This window comes from Aptenodytes patagonicus, chromosome 10, assembly GCF_965638725.1.
Source record: "Aptenodytes patagonicus chromosome 10, bAptPat1.pri.cur, whole genome shotgun sequence".
Taxonomy (NCBI): domain Eukaryota; kingdom Metazoa; phylum Chordata; class Aves; order Sphenisciformes; family Spheniscidae; genus Aptenodytes; species Aptenodytes patagonicus.
The window spans coordinates 16,967,899-16,993,780 of NC_134958.1; the positions used below are offsets into that span (position 1 = coordinate 16,967,899).

At 37.7% G+C, this 25,882-nt stretch overlaps 1 protein-coding gene across 4 annotated transcripts in view; it reads left to right on the forward strand.

Annotated features, from left to right (window-relative positions):
• CHRFAM7A (CHRNA7 (exons 5-10) and FAM7A (exons A-E) fusion) overlaps nt 1-24,189 on the forward strand; it is a 45,776-nt gene extending 21,587 nt beyond the window's left edge. For 2 of the 4 annotated variants that reach the window (XM_076348300.1, XM_076348301.1), the window contains 8 exons: nt 3,973-4,017; nt 8,879-8,988; nt 14,068-14,147; nt 15,359-15,526; nt 15,919-16,113; nt 17,448-17,534; nt 18,201-18,310; nt 20,402-24,189. In XM_076348300.1, coding sequence (XP_076204415.1) covers nt 3,973-4,017; nt 8,879-8,988; nt 14,068-14,147; nt 15,359-15,526; nt 15,919-16,113; nt 17,448-17,534; nt 18,201-18,310; nt 20,402-20,920 — 1,314 coding nt within the window. In that variant the 3' untranslated portion in view covers nt 20,921-24,189. Of the gene's footprint in view, nt 1-3,972; nt 4,018-8,878; nt 8,989-10,731; nt 10,767-13,269; nt 13,285-14,067; nt 14,148-15,358; nt 15,527-15,918; nt 16,114-17,447; nt 17,535-18,200; nt 18,311-20,401 lie in introns of those variants that run through there. The other 2 variants (XM_076348302.1, XM_076348303.1) reach the window with 2 other exon arrangements.
• Nucleotides 24,190-25,882: the final 1,693 nt, after the last annotated feature.

Here is a 25,882-nt window from a genome sequence, read left to right on the forward strand (position 1 = left end):
TGCTTTTTGCTGCATAGCTTTTCTAGTGTGGATACTAGATGTGCTGATATTCCTTTGAAAGTCAGCAGATAATGTTCCTTACAAAGTTTGTAATGTCCAGGCTAATGCCCTTCACAAAGCATTGTCAAATTTCCATCTCTTCTTTCATATATCCTGTTGAACGCAGGGTAAGGGAAGGATAATGTGAGAATCTGATACAGTCTGTTAGACTGTTTAAATTGAAAAGGCAGACAAAACCAGAGAGGGGAACTGGAAGAATGGAGACAGTGCAATTCCAGAAATTGTTACCTCTACCTTCAAAAATGAATGAAGGACCATTCAAGTCTTCCTGATATCAGCTACTTTCACTTCATTAACTACACTGCCATAAAATAACGTGATAAGCAGTTCAGTAGCAATTTGCCATCTGCCCTCACAGATCATGACTACAGTTATGAATCAAGTAGACCGAAGTAGCCTCCCACCCACCTCCCACCGCACGAATGAAACCTAACTCTTCATGAGCTGCGCTACTTGGCCAGTACTATCTGAACAGCAAGTAACCTAAAGTAGCTGGTATGAGAAAAAAACACACCAATCCAAACAACATGATATAGTTTCTAGTCTCATTTTCTGAATAATTCTCCCAGCATCTCAGAATATATTGTGAAGTCCTTTTTCTTCGCTCCTTTGTAGTAGAAGGGGTTTGTAATAGAAGCTGCCTTGCTTTTGTGTTCAACACTTTTTCTGTAAGTAAGTGTTTACAAAATATTGCAAAGTGACAAAAACTGGTGAAGTTCTACGAAGCATTTCAAGCCCACCCATCATTTTATGGGGAAGTACTACACAACTCAGATGAAAAACATTGTTAATGCAGTTTGCTGTAAAGCTTTTAAAACAGTGTTAAAAAAACTCTCCTAGCTGGGAGAAAACCTGCAGGATGTCTCCCGCCCCACCTTTCACCAGCTTCACTTGGGACTGTACAGAGGGAGAAACCCTCTAAAATCAGAATCTTTCCTCTAGTGATGGATGAGTCAATCCAATAATGACTAAAATGTTGGAAGGCATTTGCTCCAACAAACACTATAAAAAAAAACCACTATAAACCAAGTCTCAGCATGCAGCAAAGTTTTTATAGCTGAGGAGCAATGATGGGAGTTATGATTCAAACACTGATGGAACCTTAAATATAGTGATCCAAGTGGGAGTTATTTTGTTCAAATATACTCTTTCAGGCTCTAAATGCTTAAAATAACAGAAAGAAACACCAGGAAAACAGCATGGGCCATCTTCATTTACGGCTTGTCTTCACTGTACAAGTTACTTTTAAGCTAATACTCTCAGGATACCCTCTTTGAGCTAGGTTTGAGTGAAAGATTACACTTCAGAATAACTCTTGGCTTTCAGAATATGTCTGCAGAGTCTCCTGCAGGCAAACCTGCGATGGCTCTGCCATGTGCTCAGATGCCTGGCAGTGTGGCAGGCAGCTGAATCATTCCGCCAGCAGCACAGCTGGGTTAAAAGTCTACTGTCCCCCTCAGCTCTGCTAGTTTGACTGCTCAGTGATGACTCCCTAGCCTGGTCCTGTGATGTGTGATGGTTGATAGTAGAGCTCCTTTCTGGTACTCCTAAAATAGTTCATCTGACTATGCTGTGGGCTCAGGGCTTCAAAATAAATCCCCACGGCATATCATTAGCTTAAGCATCAGCAGCACTCCAGCTTTAGTACAATCTTTTCCTGCTACTGAAAAGGGAATTTTTGAAACATCACTAATCTAAGGCTGGGGCCATTCATGTGTAGAAAGAGATCACACTGGGAATAAAATGTGATTTTAATTCAGAACAACCATGCAGGAGTACACGCCATTCAGCTAATAGTCCTGAAACAAGCTTTCCACAACATAATGGATTCTGAATTGCTCTGCACCTTTGACTAGCCAGTTGTTGTGTTGCTTTGCAACTACCGTCTGCCCTGCAGAGAAGCCACACAGCAGTGGTGCTCTTGGCTTTGCTCAGGTGCAACAGAAACTTGTCATGTTCATCTGGGACAGCACACAGAGCTTTGAGAAAATGCTATTGAACTTTTAATGGTAAGTTACCATTGGTGGTATTTACATCTGATCTAAAAATGGCTATGACAAATAGAAACATACATAGGTTTTACATGTCCTTAATTTGCAACACTTGTCTATAGACTTTAGTTCATGGTGGTATGAATGTTCTCTTAAGGATTGTTTCTTCATTCATGAATTAAAGATCCCATGCAAACTACTTTCGTTGTGCTCTAACACTATAAGCAGGTTGTTGAGAGAGGTACCAAATTAATGTTTGTATGGCTAGAGAATAACAGCTACTATTGCAAATTAATTACTGCTTTGACTGGCTGACATCTTCAGCAATGCCTTCAGCATGCTAATCCAATGCAGCTTAATAATGTATTCCTGAAATCAAAGGGTTAAAGAGACCTGTTTCCCCAGGATGCCATTTAAATGAGTTGTTCATTTGAGATACTTTTGAAAAAGTAAGGTTCATGGAAGTAATGAAGCAGAAAATAGAGAGGAAAAGTGCTGAATCACTAGCTGTGGTTTGTGCTTCTTTATATTTTTTATTTTACTTTTCATTTTAAAGGAAGGTAGAAATGTGCATTCAAGGGCAGACTTTATTCATGCACAATACCGATCTTTACCTAAAATCTTTTTATTTGTCTGTATGTTGTATGTTTAGTTGTGATTATACACGATCTAGTAACACTGGCATACATTTACTGATGCTGCTCCTCAAAAGGCTTCGCTTGCTTTAAGAACGCCATTGTCCCTTGCACTGTATTTGATTTTACATGCTGTGTAACTTTTTACTGTTCTGCTGCTCTAAAATGGCTTCAATTAAAGGTGTCTCAGGACTTTTGTTCAGTTAGAAGTCCACCAAACAACAGCAAAAGAGTATTGACCTTTAGTAAAGAGTATTATAAAAAAAAGAAAGTTTTTTTAATGAAATGTGATTAAACCTTTTTTGTGGCCATTTTTCGGCATTTAGGAACAACATTTAAGTTCAAGAGTGACAGATTTAAGTTCAGAGGTCTAGACGTACGAGCAACTCTGACAGTTGCTGCTGTACAAGTGACTGAAACCTGCTATGACACTTCCTTAGACTGTAAATGAAGCTTTGACTGGTGTTGGGACAGGGATTGTGCATTCAGTTTGAAGAATGTGTAACACTGACAGTATATATAGTATATTCCATTAGCTTCACAAAACCCAGGTGGATACTGATACAGTACCTCCACGGAAATAAGGTCACCAACGTTTTCCTGTGTCTGAGGAGTGAAGAATTAAACTCTCTAATTAACTGCAGCATTAAGATGCCTATTGTGTCACCTGAGCTTACATCAAATAGTCACAGGAAGCAAGGGGGAAGGTCTTCAAACTGGAACTGTTCCAGGCAGAATAATAACGTTCTGCCCTGACAACAGTTTTCTGGTAAAGCTGATACAACACTTTTTGTATAGTTCCACTGATATCAGTGGTGCTACTTGTCTGTTAAGAAGCCATTCAAAATGGCCTCAACACACATCGTCTCAGCTTAGTCACACTTTCTTCGTTCAATATTTTTTCTATTACCTGCGTATGTCTGGTGTGTAAAGTTAGTTAGTGAGAGGGCTGCTCCTAACAAAGGTGAAACAGGCACCCCCTACTGTAATCTGCTTTGCCTTTTGAGATTCTTTATTAAAGAAGGATCCCCAGGGAAGAGCCTGGCAGAAGGATACCTTCAGAAAGCAGTTTGATATACTGTGGCAATACGAAATACATTTAAAAGTACCTGTGAAAACTTCTGTTGCAGGAAGTTCAAGGCAATGATTCCCTTTGCATTAAAACATACCTTAGCACAACTGGCTATTTCATAATAGTCAAATATATTTACTACTGGTATTTTAACTGTATGGTACTAAGCTGTGGTTTGTTTTTTTCTTCTTCCTTTCCTTCTCCTTCCTCTCAGGATGAAAAGAATCAAGTATTAACAACAAATATCTGGCTACAAATGGTGAGTTTTGAAACAAAGTATTTTTTTTTCCCCTTTGGTCTTTGAGTTCAATCTGGTGAGGGGTTTGAATTTTAGGAAACTTTCAAGCTTTTGTTCTGTATCTTGCTACATAGTGGACAAAGCTAAGCTGAATAGAAAACTGTAAGGCTGAGATTCAGGTCTTGATGTTGTTTCAGGTATTTCTGAAAACTTTTAAGAATTTGAGTCACTACATCTAAGTAAGTTACTAACTGCCTGTAGTTGATTTAGTCACGCTAAACTCTTGATCACCATAAGACACCGGTGCCCTAAGAGTCCCAGGTAGAGTAACTGTAGGTGCAAGTGCCTTATCACCCATTTCAACAAATCCGTTATGTTGTGGTAAATCATTTGATTGTGACAGAGAACTATACATGCAAGAAATGCATTTCATCTGTAATAGCTGTTCTGATCAGCACTCTGAAAATTGCCAGATGGTTCTTCTGATACAGGGAAAAAATTGTTCCAAAGAGGTTCATTATGTCCTGAGAGCTGCTGCCACTGTCCTAACTGAATGTCTCTGCCATCCTATTTGCTTTGCTGTCTATCTCCTTAAGAAACTGCAAGAGGATTTTAATTAAAATGGCCATGCTGGTCCCATGTTGTTCAAAATGTTGTTGTTTAAACATGGGTCATCATCAGAAGTTAACTGTGAACGTGAGAGGTTTTTTATGTTACTTCTCCAAATTCTGTATCTCAGTTACATGACTAAAATGGGTATTGGAACATCAGTTCAGTTTCCTAGTTTTCAGCTGGGAACAGTATACTTTTTCCTGGTTTCCCAGTTCATTTTGCCCACATAGGGTGTTCATTTTTCAAACAAAAAGCTTTATTTTACCTTTTGTTGCAATGTTTTGTTGCTATAGTTGTCACAGAATTTCACGTCCTCTCTTATTACTTAACCATAACTATTGCCACCACTAGATACCACAGCAGAGAACTTTGCCCCCCCATTAGCTCATGGCAGGCATTGCTGGGCAGGAGTAAGTTTCACTCACTTTTTAATAAACGAAAGAGACAATAGAATATTCAAGATCTTTGTGAGAGTATTCTGAATTTCTTTTCTCTGTAAGGTTAACTAGCGAGAGAGCTGCTCCTTAGCAAAGGAGCCTACGCAGATTTATTCTGACTTGATTGGTTATTTTTTTGCATTAGTTTAATACTAAGAATTAACAAGATGCTTCTCACCATGCTGACTACTGTGGGCTCCTAATGCTTCCACAAAACATTTCTACCATAAGTTTGTGCTTTACAAAGATGGGGTGATATGTGGAGCTTTCTCCATACTATGGCAGCTGGGATGAGAATTTGCCATTAGTTTAATTCCCATCTGTATTACAGAAACTGAACTCTTTGGGTTTACTGAAGAGTTTTATTATTCAAGATAAGCATGTTGCTTCCACAGAAACTTTACACCTTTCAGTTTCTTTAACCAGCTCATTCAGTGTAAATGTATTTTTTCTTTTATTGTAACATTTTTTATAGAGCGCCTCTCTTGCGCTGTGGTAGGCCTTTTAAGAAGCAAATGAAAGACTATTTTGATGACCTACAAAGGATAGCATGGCTATTCCATTTATTCACAAAGGAAAGTTGAGAAGGAAGAAGCATTCAGCTCATATTATTTTACGGGCTTGTTGTACAGTAAGATTAAAACTGTCAAATATAATATGTTTTTGGCTTTGAGCTACAATGACAACAGTTGCTATGATTTCTTATCAGAAAAACAGATGACAATTCATACTCAAGAAGCTATGACTTATTTTCCTTCTCTTTTATCCCACAGCATCCTTATCCTTTTTGAGATTGTTTCCCCCCCCCCAAGGAAATTCCTGATTCTTTTATATATTCTGTATTTCTTTTGATTTATTCACCTTAGCACATACTGTATGTAAAGCATGTTAAGACTGCAATGAGCAGATCACTTGATTACTACAAAAAATGTAGCCACTCTTCATGGACTGTGTACACATTAAAAAAAAAAAAGTGTTTGCTTATTAACTATTAATGGTATACTAGACAGATTGAAAGCATGCTTAAGGCAAACATATGTCATTTTATTATGCTAAGTGGTCTGAAGTAAGTTTTTCCCTGAATTTCCCTCTCCACTCCTTTCTTGGTATATATGTGTGTATAATCAGAGCTGTATCTTAAATATATTTTATCTAATCATCACTGAAATACTTAAATATAAAAACTAACTTGGGAGAAAGGGGAATATAAATCTAGTATTTATACGTGCAGACTCTTTGATCCTGACCACTATCTCCATGGCAATACTGTTCAGTATCAAAATCTTAAACTTGATCTAAGTTACAGCAGGAGCCTTGCCTAGTCACACAGATTAATACTAACCCAAGTACCCTGAGCTGTTTGCTATTTTAATCCACATCAAATGTACTTCAGCAACAGCAGAGATTGTAGCTCTAAAGTTAAAACAAAATGAAGCAGCTAGATGGGTAAGCACTTTGTACACATGGCTAAACAGAGCAACTGTACAATCTGCTTAACATTATCTCTAATACAGACTTTAATATTAAGTTTTCTATCACCCTTTTGACTGTCCTTACATCATTCAGTGTCACCCTATGCTACATCGTATTGGCCATGATAACTCCTAAAAGAAGTTAGAATAAGAAATTATTGGATATACTGATATAAATTATTGTAATACTATTCAGATGGAAATGAACAGGAGAGCCTGCTGCACACAACCAAGCCAGGGGGCAGCGAGCTGTGCAGCAGCTGCCTGCAGCCTGCCAGCCCCAGCCCTCCAGCTGCTACTCAGAAAGTGACCTGTTGTGTCAGCTCCTGAAAATGAGTTGCCTAAAGCCAACAGAAGCCCACAGGTTTAAATGCCTCAAAAGTGCTCATTGTATTTGTTTACATTGCTGGACTTTGTAAAAAATAGAGGTATCATGAGGATCTCAGTATTTCTACATTCCAAAAAGATGAAGCGGTAAAAAATACAGTGACATTTGTCTATCAGGAAGTTCATGTAATACAATTTACTGTAAAAATGGATGTAAAATTTCCGAAAAAAAAGATGAGAAGCAGTTGATCAGCTTATGGAAGCTGTGTATAGATGAGTGTAAGAAATACACAGTTTAGATAACTGTAAATGGAGCAGGCAGTGAAAATAAAAAACTATGAACAGAGCCAATCAGATATTCTGATTTAAGATTTCTATAAAAAACTATTACCTGTAAAGCAAAAGGAAAAAGCAATGCACAACTCAGATCATTTGTCCAGGTGACAAGGCACTACAAATTCATAGTAAAAAATGAATGAGATAAATACGGAAGCACAGGCCAAGAAATTGTATAGTAAAAGCTTTACAAAAGATGTGTGATGAATACTATTAGATGTGTTGCATGCAGCAAAACGGCCACTTACAAACACTGTTCTAGAGGTGCAAGAATGAATTTCAATACCTGCAGCATGAGGCTAACTGGGGACTTGTTTGGTGTATCAAACTGAAACTTGCCTGTGACAGTAATGAAAGGAATTATATAGAACAATTTGATGTGAATACCCCATGAGAATGATCAGTAACATTACCTCCACAATACGCATTGGAAATTTTTTCTGACCTTAATGTCTGTCAAAGATTTTGACAAGGGCCACTAGATTGTTGAAGGGATAAGTATTGTACATTTACTCACCCATTTCAAAGTTTACATTTGAAAGATTAACATTTGGCACTGCAAAAGCACTGTAAATCTGGAGAAGTTTTCACTGAAAGTTATGTGTTGCCTACAGCTAAGTGAAATTAATGTAAATAACATAATATGGGGATAGAGAGAGGCACAATATAATGAAGCATAGAAATTATAAGAAAAAAATTTTGTGGAACAAGATGAACTTTATTTCTTATTTATACCTTTTGCACACAACAGTAACCACCCTTGTATCCCGGCAAGTCATCTGCTTAGTAAGGGGTGAAGTGCAACCTCAGTTTCAGGAAAACACGGTAGCTCATGCTAGTGTTTCTCAGGAGACTGGGGGGTAACCAGCTTGCTAGAGCTGCCACGGTACTCAGCTGCCTGCAGTTTGGGGCAGTGCTTTTGTTTATGACTGTGCACGACCATATGTTTCAATGACAGTACCTGGGATTTAGCAATGCTAAACACAGATCAAACCCCAGTTGGTTTGACTGCGACAGACTCCCTGCCTATACTGGCAGTCAAGAACGGGTTGAAAGGAGCATGGATAGCCCCCGGGGCAGATGCCTCCAGTGCAGTAAGTGCCAGCCAGGAAGGAAGCCTGTGGGACAGTGCAGTGCTGCCGAGCATCTGTTCCCGAGGTTGCCTAACTCCAGACCACAGGAGCTGCTAAGACTTTCTATGCTAGTATTAACCATTCTGCCATTTCAGTTGTTTTCCCTGTCAGCAGTGACTGTTGGCTGCTCTACCTCATGTCTATAATCAAGTTATTACAACCTGAGAATTTTCAACGACAGAAAACAAAGTTCTCTATGAAGATAAACATAATTGAAGTTAATATATGAATTGTAAAAGAAAATCTGTCCTGTCCCAAATTGACACTTGAGACAGCATGAACAATAAAATACATGCACCCCAAAGCTTCTTTTATAGGCTGTTATGTGCACTGCAGTGTGAATTGAAAATGAGATTTTTATGCTTTCCATTGAGCTCCAGGTGGCCTAACTCACCCTTTCCAAACATTTCACTGCCTGAAGCTAAATCGTATCTCTTTAATAAGAGAACACCTATTGTTTCAGTCTATCCGGTCCCTAGAGAACTACAGTAAACCAGTGGATGACCCTATCCAGTCCCTAGAGAACTACAGTAAACCTAACTTACTTTTTGCGTGTATGTCTTAGTACTGGACAGATCATTATCTACAGTGGAACGTGTCTGAATACCCGGGAGTGAAGAATGTCCGTTTCCCTGATGGACTGATTTGGAAGCCAGATATTCTTCTCTATAACAGGTAGTCATACTTTTTTCATGTGGGGAGGGAGAGAAGATCATAGAATTACAGAATCACAGAATAGCCCAGGTTGGAAGGGACCTCGAAAGATCAACTGGTCCAACCTTTTGTGGGAAAGGGGACCTAGATGAGATTATCTAGCACCCTGTCCAATCACAAAGATAAGGCAAGGCAAATGACATAATAATCTCATCAAAATGCCTATGTTTTGAAATACTTTTCCAAAACTTTCTAGGTTTTTGCAATACTGGAAAATTACCAGTCTCCTGTTTACACAACAGAAGGTCATATTTGCAAATACTTTGTAAACAACGACATCCTCCCTACCACCAATTCTAGTTAAATTTTGTGAGATGATTAGAAAACTAAACTTTTCTGGATGTGTTTAATGGCACAAGTAGTGATAATTTCCTCTTACATTATTTGTTTGGTCTAAATGTTTACCGGTAAGTTCAAATCTGACTTTTAACTGCTTGTCTAGTTTTAGTTTGGGTTTCACTAGAGGCAGGATAGGTAAATGCCAGTAAGTAAGTATGTTTGCATTTTCTCATGTCCAGTTTTGGTGTCACTCTTTCTTCCTGCTACAAAAATAGCTAGAATATTTGCTGCTCTCCTCATCAAACTCTCTGTTGTGAGTTGGGCTTATTTCAGGGACAGACAGATTGCCATCAATCCACTGCAGAACCTTTGGCTGACATTGAGAGGTTCTTTGGCTGCACCATTATATGGCAGTTCCCATTGTGGAATTTATTTAGTTTAAAAAGATAAAGCACTGAGAGCTGTCTGCTCTTTAACAACTTGCCTTTTTCTGCAGTTGTTGTGGTCCTGTGTGCTGTTCCCCAGGTACTGGAAAGACCTTACATCTGCTTTGTACATGTTGCACTGGCTCTTTTGTGGTAGCCAGGGTATATTGGTGGGTTTTTTGCTCATGCAGATGACATGAACCTTTTGTCTTCCTGATAGCTTTTTTCCTCTGTTTCTCTGCCATGTGTCTACTAAGAAGACAACCCTGCTGTGTTTATCAATCTGATTCCCCCTCCCCACTTCAGGAGCTGCTTTTTGTTACAAGACCTAGAGAATAGCTGTACCCAATATGTCAGCTGCAGTTATGCTCCCTTTTGCCATTTGATGATCACCTTTATGATCAATGTCACTGTCACAGGTGCTGTTGAATTGTAATAATGTGACAACAGCACACAGTGACAGCATTTGTCAGCCACTTAGTACTTCTCTCTAAGGCCTACATTACTGTTTTGCTTACAGCATGCTGCAGTGCTTCTCTCAAAGGTACAATTAATACTAAATGATTTGAGGTGATCTCCATTAGAGTTCACCATTCTTATGGTAACTGCCTGTCAGGATTACTTCTTGTTTCTGGTTTAAGCATGGCAATTAGCGCTTCAGTTGTCCATACACCAGCCTAAAAAACCTTTCAAATGCTCTGTGCACAAAATGGAGCAGCATGCAACCTGGACAGCTATTTTTGCAACATTAATCTTGCTAAATGTATTTTTCAATGCAAATTTGTTCTCTTCAGCATTTATTCCTAGCTACCTTGATTCCGTAAATGACAGCATTCTTGGGAGAATCCAACAAATCATGCATTCATTTCTGTTCTTCTGTGGAATAACACACTGTGTATGCCATAAAATTGGTACTCTACAACAGCAGTTTAGAGGTTTCTAAAACAATGAGTTATGATAATATTCTTCCTCACATATATCACATACCTGAGAGAGACTTTCAGTGTGTCTGAGGATTTATGCTTCAATATTTAAGTAAGTATATCCAAAATGAAAGGGTAATTTTTTTAGAAATTAGTAATATTAACACATACATGCTAACTGTAGCTGAAGCACATTATAGAATAAGAAGGGTGACTTAATAACCTGAAAAACTGAAAACACTAGTTTTCTGTTTAATACAGATTTTTGAATCTTGGGATTATTAACTATGGCATGGTCATGAAGTAATTATTCTACAGTGTTTCTATTTCGAACACATATTTGATCCAAAATCTTATTCAGAGTTTAGTCAGAAAGTAAAGCTATTTAAAACAAATACTTATTCCTGTATGAAATTGCTTTGGGAATGTTATGATGTTCTCTTATGGTGACATGGTATTTTGAGCTAGATGCTTTCAATTTCTATACACTTCACTAGGGACATGCATCTGCAGTTACAAAGAAATTCATGAACAATAAATTCATTTTTCATTTTAATGAATGCATGTTTCACTATGTCGTGAGTCCTTACGCATCTTGCTGCAGCCTGGTACAGAGAAACTTGTGGCAGCTGTATTAAATTTTACAACCAGTCTGTTGTGAAGAACGCAGGGCCAGTTCATCTGTAGTTTTTCTGAGGGAAGAAAATCTGGGCCTATGTACAAATTCCAGGATTGACTGTGTTAGTGTCATGTATGGCTCTCTTCCACTTTGTTAGTTTTACTAGACTTATTAAAAGTGCTCATTTCTGGTGGTATTATTTTCCAAAGGCCACATAGTGTTCAGTACTTCATGGAATAACAAGAATTCTGGTAGTTATGTCTCATTTTAACAGTTTCAGCTTTCCATTTTTATAAACCTGAGATTCTCCAGATAGGTCCCAGTGGGATTATATCTGCTAGGTACAGCTTTGTCATCTCAGTGTACTGCGGTCAAGATCTGCTTTTAAGTGGTTATACCCTGAAGAAGAAATGTAGCAGAAATGGTTTTCTATCACTACATTTGAGAGCAAAGTCTCATCAAGCAAAGGCTTAGTTACTTGGTGCATTCACAATTGAAGCACTGCATTTCAAAAAACAATCAGAAGCACAGTGCAGAAAAACACACATGCTACTTTTTCAGAAAAAAGAATTTCATATTTAAGTGTGAGTACCTCTTGATATTCTTTTCAGAATGTGTCTTATGAAAGGCAAAGTCACATGGCAATGAAACCTAGGTTCCTTGATCACTTGTGTCCTTCTGAAAATTTTATTTTTGCCAATTACCAGAAACAGCAGCAAGGTCTTAGAAGCAACCCTCTGGTGCTTAACTGCCCTCTGCTCGAGGGGAAGAGAACAGAATCTAGCCTAGGAGGCTAAGAATTTTATTTCTAGTCATTAATTTCCACTTTACAAATAATTTGTGTGGCATGGATATTTTTACATCCTAAATTTGACTACTTGTTTGAGTTTCATCATGTAACCCCTATTAATTTCAAGTCAAAGCAATTACTTGTCTATGTCTAATACAGAAACCTGTTGCAGGACTTGAAGTCTGGTTTTCTAAGGAAATGAGACTTATGCATGTGTGTGCGTGCACACCTGTGTCAATATATGTGTTTGTGTATGATCTTTCTTGCTGCCCCTTTCCCCAATATCCTCTGAATCCAGTTCTGCCAAATTTAGCAGTGCAATCAGCAGAGATCTTAGCAGTACCAGTTTCTTACAAATGTCATGAAAACAGGCAGCCAAGATGAGGAGGGAGAACAATTAGTGCTCCAACTGGAAGAGAAGCTGCAACATGAACTCAGAGAATCCAGCCATGAGCTATGAAGCTGAAGGAGAGCGGCCTACATTAGTTCGACTGCCTTAGAATTGAATTGCCTTTTCCCCTCAAAGTGCTAGAATCCATTCATGCTACATACACAATATTTAGACTTTTCTGCTTGTCTTCAGAGTTCAAATTAAATAGCTGCAAAGATTTTCAACACTGTGAGCCTTCTGCTCACCACAGGAAAAAGTGCAACTCCAGATGGGCAAGTAATTATTTGGGTTTAGTTTTTTCTTGTCTGCTTATTTCACAGACCAGTCCAGATATTTTTAAAATGTAATTTCTTCAAATACATAAGGGGAAAATAAAATGCAAAGTGACAATGACTAAAATAATGATTGCTTTATTTTAGCTTCTGAGATACAAAATTTGCATCAGAATAGATCAAATATTAAAGTCCTCTTTTTTAAAAAGAATATTTCAATACGGGTTTTCCTGCTGGAAAATATACCATTTATTATACTTTATTTTCTGCTAGAATTATGAATATTTCACTTTCTCCCCATCTCAGATTCTTACTGTATTTTTCTGATGATGTTTTAGAAGGTCATTAGAAAATGATGAGATACTAAACCACTAACAGGCAAAGAGACATCAGAGACTTGTCATGTTCAAATCATCCTAGAGACAACACAGGTTTTTAGATCAACGAAAGCATAGACTGCAGCAAGAAGCCAGACCCTGAGGCTCGTGCGACCTCCTCAGCCCTGCCCCAGAGTGGCTGGCACTGTATTTGCCTTGTGCGCCAACCCATCCCTACAAGGTGACTGCTTGGAAACTACAAACAATACAACAAAGTACAGTAGCCTATGTCTCATGTTGCTTATCCCCCGCACAGATGAAAGCCTGAGAAAGGAGCCTATGTCTATAATCAGGGCCAACAGCCATTCAGACATGGACTCAGCACAGCAACTCCTGAAATAATTTTGAGATGCAAAGATCATTCGCTGCTAGTACCTTCCCAGTACATTCCGTGCAATTTAATCTAGGCACCAATTTCAATAACTATGACAATTTCTTGAATACCTAGGTCCCAAACTTTAAAGGATCAGAACCTGAAACCAGGTTTGTGGGTTCTGAAGTAGATAATGAAGGCTGGAGCTGCATGAAACAGTCTTATGTAGTAATAACGTTCACCCATGCAAAGGGGTAGGACGACACACTGGAGTATCCATCTCCTCAGCATTCATTAGCTGCTGTTAATGTAGACAGCAAGAGAACAGATTTCCCTGTACAGTTGCTTGAGAAGTTTTTTGAAAGTGCTTACTTTCCAAATGGAAATCAATAGAGGCAAGGCACTGTAATGAATGTAGTGGGATAGGTGAGCAGCGAGAATGAGGCGACTCACCTTCACTTACAGTTGTTAATCAGGAACAAATCCAATAGTATCAGGCCAGTTACTCTGAGGCCACAGAAAACTGGTGACAGGAAAAAAGCTGTCAAGTTTTTCGGGAGAAATAATCCTTTTATGAAGAACGGATTCGTCTCAGATATTCTTCAGCCAGTCAAAAAGCATATAAACCATTTTGTTTCTTTCTTATTCTAGTGCTGATGAGAGATTTGATGCTACATTTCATACTAATGTTTTAGTCAATTCTTCAGGACATTGCCAATATCTGCCACCAGGTAGGTTGTTTTCATGTCATAAATTTTGATAACTCACACTACTTATGTATGGTGGGGTTTCACATTTGACATCAATTCTCTGATATTTTATTTATCTAGCTAGCATCATCTGATAGATTTAAGCCTAGATGCATCATGATTTACATGGTTAACATTTTTGTATGAAAACCACCATACAAGATACATTTTTTATTGCAATTATGTAAATTCCTCTGTCATAATGCACTATTTCAGAAGTGTGGAAGTATAAAAGAAGATAAAAAATAAAAGCCCTTAATATAAAAAGATATTGTTTATTAAAGCCATGGTAATGCCTTTTAATAAAAATTCATTTCATTGATTTAGTTGTTTCTTCTATTAATACGTTAACTGTACAATAAGATGCTTAGTAACATCTTGGATGTGTCTTCTATTTGAAATGATTCACTGGATGCTTCATCAAAACAATTTTTAGTCTGAAAGGAAAGTGTTCTATGTTTGATATTTATTTGATATCAGAAATATATCACTGACTCTCTGGATGTATAGCAGTGGAGTACTGTTTCTGTTCACAAACTCAATTAGCATAATTCTTAGAATTAACTCTTCCTAGAATCTGAATTTTAGAAACTACAGCAATAGAGCCAAGTGCTCTCCAGACAAATTAGTTTTTCCACCCACCCCAGAGGATTTCAGGGGTTTGCCTGTTGTTCTTTTGATTTAAGATGTTCCATTTGGTGGGGGTTTTTAAATTCAATTGTGAAAGCTGCTAAATGACAGGGCCTGACGCAACAAGTAAAAAATAAGAAGCTAGCTTTCCTGAATAAATCACGATCATGTAAATCTAATAAGACAGCAAATAATCTTTCAGGTTTTCTTATTTTATTCAGTAAAAGAAATAGCAGAAACTGATTGCATACTCTGCTTCATTTCTTTCTGAAATACAGTATCTAGAAATCTGAGGTCTTCTCTAAACATTCTCCCACTATGTGCCAAAATGGAAATGTAGTTCAGAAAATAGTTTCTAACATCAATATATTAATGGTGCAGTTCTTTCCCTTTTCTATGACTGACTTTTGCTATTTACATGTCAAGACACAACTGAGATTAAATATGCTTTACAAGTTAAAAACAGAGGGCGCAAGGTAGAACAAGGTCTGGTTACAAAATGTACATGAAATTATGTGGAACAAGCATTTAAATTAAGTGTTCTTGTTTAAAATCCAATCTAGGCATATTTAAAAGCTCATGCTACATAGATGTGCGCTGGTTTCCATTTGACGTTCAGAAGTGTAACCTGAAGTTTGGATCCTGGACTTACGGAGGCTGGTCCTTGGACTTACAAATGCAAGAAGCAGATATATCTGGCTATATTTCAAATGGAGAGTGGGATTTAGTAGGTAAGCCCTTGATTTCTTATTTACACTGTGAACTTGCAGCCTTGTCTCCACTGCTGAAATGGATGGAATAATGATTGGGAAATGAAGACAGAAATTAAATTAATAAATGACCTAGCTAGTGGCATTTGAAACTCTGAGAACAGATGTAAGATGAATATAAGCATAAAAAAGTAAGTGACAAAATTGCTGCTTGAATTCAGTGAGTATCTTTTATCTGATTTTCCTTTATTATCTGACAAAAATGACTTAATTGGGAATTAAGCTTAAAGAAGTAGTTTTACCTGTAGTAAAACTTAGAAAGCTACATTTATTCTTTTTTTAAAATAATCACTACATAATATACAGTTTATTCACATTAATTTCTGGTTTTCTTCCTTTTCCCTCCTACACAGGAGTTCCTGGGAAGAGAACTGAGAGTTTTTATGAATGTTGTAAAGAACCCTACCCAGATGTAACATTCACAGTAACTATGAGACGTCGGACTCTCTATTATGGACTCAATCTTCTTATTCCTTGTGTACTGATATCGGCACTTGCTTTGTTAGTTTTTCTGCTTCCAGCAGACTCGGGAGAAAAGATCTCACTAGGTAAATCCTTAATAGCATATTGTAAATATGACCAAACCAAAAGAAGTTGTCCTTTTTTAGGTTTTTTTAAACAATCTTAGTAGGCAAGGAGGAATAGCTTGTGTGCCCTATTCTGGCTCATGAGCTATTTTTACTGTTTGATGCTGAAGCTGTGTGATGTTTAACCCTTGCTCTCAGCTTAGGGTACACTGAAGTTGTGACATGGAGAAATTCCAGCCAACCAAGCAGAAGCATGACAATTCCTGACTACCTTCCTTAAGAAGCAAGGTTTCATTTTTTGATGTTTATTTGCTGAAGAAAAATCCCACATTCACTGAGTAAAGCTTAAGTTTACAAATATGCATTTGAACATTTTAACATGGAATTCTTCTTAATATTTCCTTTTAATAGTGAGCTGTATTATGAGCCTAAGGTGCCTTCTCAGAAAGACTGATTCTAGCTACTACTATTCTAATTTTTATAGTGAATTTTAACTAAAGTATCGGTTTGTGAAACAAATCTGATGACTTTAAGTACTTGATCCTTAAGATGGAGGTTAAATATATAATGAAACTTTTTGCCCCATACAAAACTGCAAATGCACTGGCTTCTACTAAGTGAACATAGCTGTGAAAAAGGTAGCAACAAAATTGACATTTCTCCAAAACATGGTTTAATTGAGTAGTAGCCTTCCTAATCAAGAAGTCCCTCCCCATATTTTAAGATGACTTCTTTGTTCCTAAATCCTTTTCCACCTGACAATGACTCATTATTGTTTAAAACTAGCCCTGAGAAAAGCTAAGCCTTGTTCCAGAAAGATGGGAATTCATCACTGGGCAACAGAAGTCAAACTCCAAAAATCAACAGTCAAGGCTGCTTGGGCACAGCCACGTGCAGAACCCAACAGCTAATATCAAACAGTATCAAAGTCTGTCCAAGACAGCAAATCTGTTTTTCAGGAATATTATGCATTACACCACCTGTAGCTTCCATGCCAATTAATCAAGTGTCATATGCTCAAATACTCAAAATCACACCATGTTTCTAAAGCAAACAAGCAGCAAGAATTACTTTGATTTACCTCCGCTAATTAGCAACTGGTGATAAAAACTGAACAGCTACAAGGATCTAAAAATATATACATCTGTGCAAGCATTGGCACTAGTTTGGCAGCACCAATACCCTGAACTTGAGGTAGTACAAGAAACAATAGGAGTACCACTAATGTGCTGGTGCGAGGGTAACAGTGGGAACGCATCTTGCAAAGAGCACTCCTTCAGATTCATTTTCTGCTGCTTGCTGCCTTGTAATTACAAGCTACTGATCTAATTTCATACTTCATGTTTATCTTTCAGGTATAACAGTTTTATTGTCTCTCACTGTCTTCATGTTACTTGTGGCTGAAATAATGCCAGCAACATCTGATTCTGTGCCCTTAATCGGTAAGCTAACTACAGCTTTTATTCACTTTTATTTTTTGTCAAATGAGGTGCAGTGACTTTGCATGAAGGCCAGCACTGAGGCAAATTACCACCTGAACAATGGCCTACTGCAATTGAATTAGAAAAATGCTGCCAATTGATGAGAGGCTCTGATGGGTGCGATCCCCTATACAACTTCCATGCTCTCTGCTCTGAAGAAAATAGAGAACCTATGTGTATTTTGGGAAAGAGTAAGGGAGTCAGTTTTCTATGGAAGAAGTTGTTGCAGTTTTGACACAATTGGCCAGACATTAGGAATACAGAGCTAAACATGATTAAATCTTCCCATTGTAATTGCTCAAACAGAAAGAGAAACTTTACAAAAGAAGTACCAGTCAGTCTCTACAATACTGGTGAAAGAAAATTAGAGGACAATCTTTTTCACAGTTGCTTAGAAAAGGCAGGTGCTCAGTTCCACAAAGACAATTATTAAAGGCTGGCTCTCAAAATAACAGCTGCTCTTTCTGCTTTTGAGAAATCTTTCACAAGTACCTAAAGTAGCACGTGTATCACCACACTGGAAAAAGAACTTAACACTATGTATGCATGTATATAAACACCCTTTATAATAGCTACAAAGCAATATCAGCCAAAGTATATTGCTGTAATTATCTGTTTATTTTGCAGCTCAGTATTTTGCCAGCACTATGATTATTGTTGGTCTTTCTGTTGTTGTCACTGTTATTGTTCTACAATACCATCATCATGATCCAGATGGGGGAAAAATGCCTAAATGGGTAAGGTTTGATTTTCATTCATTATCCATTGTATAAATGTCCAGATCAGAGATGTGATAGAGTAGCTAGTGACCCATGTTTACTTCTTACTATTGAAAACATATAAATCCTTCCTAAATATTTTGTTTGGAAAAGTAGTTTCACCAGAAATGACATGTCTAGATACCTTTCGTGTGGTTGGCTTCTTAGGGAGTGTGTGTGCGCGAGACAGACTGACTATACCTCAACTAGCTTCTATATTCAGAATCTCCTTCACAACAGCTAGAAGGACCTCAGGATTTTGCTAAAACCTAAATATATAAATGAAGGTGATTTTCAAATAAGCTGCAGATGTCAGAAGTGAAACAGGTAGAAGGAAAGAGTGAGGTGCTGATGGAGATTATAAACGCATGAAATACACTAGCCTCAAGGTGCAACTGTGCAGCTGCTACATATTTAGCTGCTCTGCATACAAAACATCAATAGCCTAAAAAGCACTTGTTAAAGATGGCTGTTAAAGTGGAAGTGAAACTTGCTCTGAAAATCCTCACCTTTACATCTCTGGTCAATAACACCTGTAAAGTGCAAAGGAAAATTAAAGTCTTTTTCTAAGCACGTAAGACTTTCTTTATAACGTACTTCTATGAGTGGTTGTTTTTACAGGGAACATTACACTGATACTGGATTACCAGGTATTGATGAGTATCATCAGCTAACTGTCCACTCTTCCTGACTTCACCCAGCTCATGGCAGCATCAGGCATTACTGAAGATGGAAAGACCTTTTTCTTTTTTTCTCTCTAGAACAATGAGTTATTATTATCCTTACTAGCCAAAAAGAATGTGCATACAGCAGTGCCCTGTGGACAAGAGATAATGAGATATTCCCCGACCTATTCTGGGGTGGTGACTTTAAAATAAATTTCAATGAAGAGAATAAAAGGTATATATCTTTAGACGTATGTTTGATGACCTGAAGGGGACAAATGTTCAGTACTGAGCCAAATATCCTCAGAAAACAGAGTACTTGAGGTTGAGGAGTGAGCTTTAGTGTTGAGAAGCTGAAGTCCATTAAACATTGTTTGGATATTGGTGGATTTTGGATCAGGCCCTCAGTTAATGGAACATCATCCTTCTTGGTGAAGCTTGATAGTGTAAATAGGACGAGATCTATCTCTGGTTGGGATGTTTGCCTGGATATAATATCTACTCTGAGTGGCAATCCACAGTCAGAATAAATGGACCAAATCTAACATTAATTACAGTGTAAGATTTGCATATTATATGAGACAATAATATTTCATTAGTGCTCTGGAAAAGAAACACTGGAATGAGCTCTTAACATCTGATTGAATTAAATTACAGAAGCTTGCATCTGAACTGGAACAATCTCTGGCTTGCCTGCGCTTTCTGTAAGGCTGGATTAAGGCAATGCAGAAAACAATAAAATGATACACACTGATTAAATTTGCAAAGTTTTTTTTTTAAATCAAAGTAATTTTTCCATCTTTTTTCCATGCTATATCCAGATCTGTTTTCTAAAATCTGCAATCAACTATCACGAAAGCAACATGAGAATAGAGCCAAAACATTATAAAGCTTGGTGGTCCAGTCCAGTATAGCATCTGTTTTAGCAGCCCTCTCCAAACAGTAATGTCATGTGAATTTAATATTAGAGCACAAATACGAGTGAAAGAATTGTAATTTATTGACTACAATCTAAAGCAGCACTGTTAAGACTATTAAAAAGTAACTCTTCTTCAGTAAGTGGGGTTTTTTTTAATTCATGGTTTCTAGTAAAGGTGGAAAAGGCTGCGTATCGCTGTTCAAGTGTAACAAAAAATCGACACTATGGAGACTCCCATCAGACAAGGGGGGACTCCCAATAGTGATAGTCAGCCTGAGGCAATCAACAGCACTGCTAGAATAAGAAAGCAGCCTCAGTGACTGGCAAATTAACCAGTTGGAAAACTCTGGCACCATTTTCTAGAACTCCTGTGCAGACTAAGCAGAGACCATGGACCAGACAGTCACCCAGGCTGCAAAAATACCAATAGCGCCCAAAGACAGTGGCTGTGTGAAGAGATGTTTACTCTGAAAAATTTTCTTTCAGACAAGAATCATCCTTCTCAACTGGTGTGCTTGGTTTCTGAGGATGAAAAGACCAGGGGAAGATAAAGTGCGTCCTGCCTGTCAACATAAACAGCGTCGATGTAGCCTATCAAGTGTGGAGATGAACACTGTGAGTGGACAGCAATCCAGTAATGGGAATATGCTATACATTGGGTTTAGGGGGCTGGAAGGGGTTCACTGCACACCTACCACTGATTCAGGGGTGATCTGTGGGAGGATGACCTGCTCACCAACAGATGAAGAAAACCTGCTGCACAGCGGCCACCCCTCTGAAGGTGACCCAGATTTGGCTAAGATCTTGGAAGAGGTCAGGTACATTGCAAACCGATTCAGAGACCAGGATGAAGAAGCAGCCATTTGCAATGAATGGAAGTTTGCAGCCTCTGTAGTGGATCGGCTCTGCTTGATGGCTTTTTCAGTCTTCACAATCATTTGTACAATTGGTATTTTAATGTCAGCACCAAACTTTGTAGAGGCTGTTTCTAAGGATTTTGCTTAACTCCTAACTACAATCTGGTTCTCTGAAGTATGAGATGTAGCAAACAAGAGTGTGTTTTTTGTTTGATTGCTTGTTTTTAATGAGTATAGTGCTTCTCATTGTCCGCTTTATTTTGCCCCCCTCTCTGATCCCGAGTTCCTTTTGGAAGAGTGACACCATTCAGAAGGGAAGCCAAGGATTTCTCCGTGGGCTGCCTGTGCGCAGCTCCTCTGAGCACTCTTCGGTGGGAGATACAAAGTGGCTGCGAGTCCCTTCAGAATGACAGGATATTGCACCACCATCTCTTACATGTTTTTGAACTGGCTATTACAAAATAACAGTTAGGCAATGCCAGAAATGTCACTTCTTCCAGACTTTGTTATAAAAGATAGAAGGTAGTCCACCTTAACTATTTGAACGAGTGATCGTAAACGCTTACATTTAGGAGAGGATTAAATCCAAATAGACGGAAGCTCAAACAACAGAGAGAAAAGGGAGGAATAAATTGCTTTTCAGCTACTGCTTCTTACTCAGTTGTAGTATGTAGCTCTACAGCTCACTCATAACCAGACCCGTAACTCCCTCCATGCATTTTACATAGAGCATATGTGACTTTACAGAATTCTGAATTTGTCTGAGACACCAGAAACCCGAAAGTCAAGATGATACACCACATAACTTGTCCTTCTGTATCTTTCTGGATTTGACCTAGAAGTTTGGCCTGAATTCTTAAACAGGCTTCACAGTAATTTTTGTAGTGTTTACTACTTCTTCCTTCTCCCCAGAAAGACATTCTTTCAACTGATGACCTTTTTAACTACCAAAAAAGAAAATGAAGGATTTATGATGACTTTATCCTCACTCGTTTAAAAAAAAATACACATACTTGTCCCTTTACTGTTAACCGGATTCCAATGTGGAGAAAGTGCTCAGTGCCTTGTACAGGCTTAAGCATAAATGAAGAATATAAAGCAAAAAGAAGCCATTAAATCCCGAGATGAAGGTTTTAGTTTAAAAATTAAACGTTTGATCTGTTTTATGCTTAGCCTTTTATAGACCTCCTTCTGTTGAGTCACCATAACATGTCTTTACAAGAAAACCGCACCTTTTCTGCTCAGTTTATCATCTGAAGAGCACTAATGAATAATAAAGCTTTCTTGGGTCTGATATGAACTATGAACTGTATAAATATATATTTATATATACACACTGCATATACATCCAAGGAAAGGTTAAGACTTAAATACAAATTCTCTTAAGTCTAGAGAGACATTTGCAAAGGCAAAACTAATAGTTCATCACTTCATGTCATTCCTGATTCTGAAATTCTCCCGTCAAAATATGCTTAGTTTTCACATGACTTCGATGTCTTAATGAAAAGGGCTGAGCTGAGAATATCAGGACCTGAAACTTCGTGTGTACAAAACAGCTGAGAATTAGTCTCTTGCTGGCACACCAGTATTCCTGACTAGCGATTTAAGTGGTAAAAGATGTGGGGCAGGATTACTTTAGCACTGACTGCTTGCTTTATCCTACAGAATCCTGACTTTTTGGCTGAGATCTTCAGAGACACAAATGGAGGCCTGTTGTTGTACCATGTTTTTACTGTGAAATAAACTCAGGGCCTCAGTTTATCCCTTAAGCTGGATTAAAATAAAGTAACTGAAATGCTTATTCTCCCTAGGTAACAATTTCCTTTTTCAGAGTCTGCTCCCCTGAAAGCAGCAGAATCAAATTTCATGTAAACCAAGCCCAGAGTCACCACAGGTACAGTCCATCACCTGAGTGAACACCCTGCTCAAGGACCTTCATGCCAGAGAAAAGGGCAGGAGGAGTGAAAGGAAGGCAGGATATTTCTCACAGTTTGTGAATTCTGTCTTCTTGAAGGTTCATTCAGAATCTCACACTGCAAAGACATGAGCAAAGCATTCAAATCCTTCTTGAAAGCTCATCTTGAAACCATGTCTCAGAGTTAACTATGAAGAAGTTCTATTTTCAGGAACAATTATTAAGAATTAGCCATGCAAATAATTCCTGCAAATAGTTTCTAGTTTGTAGATTGCATATGAATAGGAAACTATGAGTCCAAAATCTGAAATGTGAGTTTTGTTCATTTGTGAATAACTACACATATCATGTGGCATGTGCTGCTCTTCTGAGTAATGTTTCTAGACTAGGCTTCCTGATGCAAATGTTGATTTGCATTGGTATTTTTTCCTTCCGCAAGTATCCCTAAGTAGCTACATAGAATGTTCCATTTAGTCTTTGTAAAGTTTGGGGCTCCTCTTGGTAAGAATTTTTCAAGAAGGAAATGAAGACTTTTGGGTACTACCTTGTACAATGGCACACAACTATTGCAATCATAATACATGACGCATGTAATACAGGAAGCATGAGAGTACCCCTCTTTCCAGTAGAATCCATTTACAGTATCTGTAGAAATCATCTTGCTAAATACAGAAGCTCTTTACAGAAGGATGGAGAAAGCAATTTAGAATTTGACAGTAAACTTCATTATCAACGACAGACATGCCTACGCTTAAAAACTGGAGACTGGTATTTGGCCTTTAGTCTGCCAAAGTCTCTAACACTGAGTTTGTAATACTGTCAAAGTTTGTAATACCATCAGCGAATACCAGGTGTTGGACAAAGTAGCTGTAAGACACCAACATCATGCCTACACTACTGCCTTTATCGTTGGCAGGATTAATTAAAATGCACCAAGGGGACAAGTGAATCCTAATTTTCCTACTGTTAACATAACCTGTAAACATTTGGTAATAAGATTATGATAAATTTTAAATACAACAGTGGCAACTTCTCAGTTACGTTATTTTGCATCTATGAGTTAAATTTTCCTATAACTGACCTGAGCAAAATTGTTATGTTTCTTGTCAAATTGTGTGCATCTTAAATATATTTGTGTATGTGCTAAACAATATTTTGATCTAAATGCTGGGAAAAATATTTATTTACAATTCTGAGCATAGAGATAGAAATTAAATACTGTATACAGTATGTGTATATAATATTAAAGACTATATATTGATGATAAGGATCTGTTATAATCTTAAGAGTCCAGAGAGAGGATAAACAAGTGGTTCACTACAACTAAGCTATGACTTGTCTGACAAATTCAAAAGCTCACTCTAGAGCTCAGCTGTCATGTACAATACTATGTGTGAACAATGTATATTACTTTTTCTGTTTTTATATTGAATTGTATTGAATATTTAAAAGACTTTTTAATATTTAAAAAATTTTATTTAAGTGTTAATGCCAAAAAAGTTCCAAACATAAAATTTTAAAAGGTTAGTTTTAAATACAGATAAATTATTTAAACAGTATTTAAAATATTAAATTATTTTATATAGGAATTGATAATACTATGTAACACTTTTTTTAAAAGTTTAAATTCTCTTTACATTCTCTCTAGCTGCAGGATGTAATCTCAGTTCACCTGTGACAATTCAACTTTTCACCTTCTTTAACAAGAAAAGAAGGTAAACCAAAGTCCCAGATTTTCTTTCCTTTTGTTATACTATTTTTTACATTAAGAAACATTGCATAAAGGGCATTAGAAAGAGATGTTACATCTGTCAGGTACTGATTGTCATATAAGCAATTCAATACCTTTTCAGTCCAGTACAAATAAAAGATTTAGATCAAGAGACTTTCGATTGTTTCTCATTTTGCTAACACGGAAATAAACTCAAGCGGTAGAAAACATGAATAGCCATAAAAGAAAGAAAAATGTCTTTGGATATATCAATCTGGGATGACAAAGGTCTTTGATAAATAAAAACACATTCATATCCTCCTACCAAACCAGTCCCACATCAAACATATATTACTTCAGTCTTACATAAGTGATCAAATCAAGTAGGACTGAAATACCATAAAAGTTTTGGACTGGCCTCAATGCCAGTATTAATTTACTTCATGAAGTTTAACACAGAAGGGAGAAACAAGAGAGAGAAAACAAATTCATACTAGCTGAATAAACTGTTGTTTTTGCCAGCTGCAAATTTTGTTTGTTGGCTACTGGTGAAAAAAATATCTAATCAGCAGAATATCCCCCAGATGGCGGAAAGAAAAAGTCAGTGTAGTTTTTTGCAGCCAGATGAGTTGTACTGCCCACATGCTGAAACAGCTTCCTGAAAAGCTTTCTAACTTTATAACATCCTGCTGAGCATGTGCTGGTAGTAAAAATCAAGGGTTGCTGAACCCAAGACTTTATTCTATTATTGCTTCCACAAGCTTGTAAGGAACAGCTGATAAAGACCAGTTTGGTCAAGGTCAACACACCGTGTCATACAAGCATGTAGTTGTTACTGAATCCAACCTGTCTTTGGATAACAGCTGCCACAGGTCACAATGTCAGATATTTAGGTGAGGCTCATGCTGATGGCTGCTCATTCTTCCAAGCCAACATGCCTACCCCTCTCTTCTAGAGTGCTGAGAAGTGGGACATATTACCTCAAACTTACTGTTACGCTTCAACATGGTCAGACAGGTTAACTCAACACACACCAGGCAGTTCCTGGCACTGTGTATAAACCTACCATCACATGTACTCCATCTCTGAAGCATTTGTGAATGGGGATAAAAATCGGACTGCTGTCTGCTACCACTCTCAGGCACCTGGCTGGTTAATATGCAGACTGAAAGCTGCTATGATTTAGGAGTTTATACATAAGCAGATCCAATGTCATTGCCCTGTGGGTGGCAATGTCCATCAGAGCACTGGGTCTTGTGGCTATAGAGAGTAACAGTATCAGCCATCCAGTTTTAATCCTGTAAGAACAATCAGAATATATTTTCTCTTCAACAAAACTGATTTCTTAGCCTAATCTCATGATACTAAAATATCAGTAAATCATAAAAGGCTGTGAACAGAATCTGCACATTACAGCAAATCTAACCTGGTAATCAAACAGGATCTGAACAGGACTACAACCACCAATGAAAGCCTTTCACTAT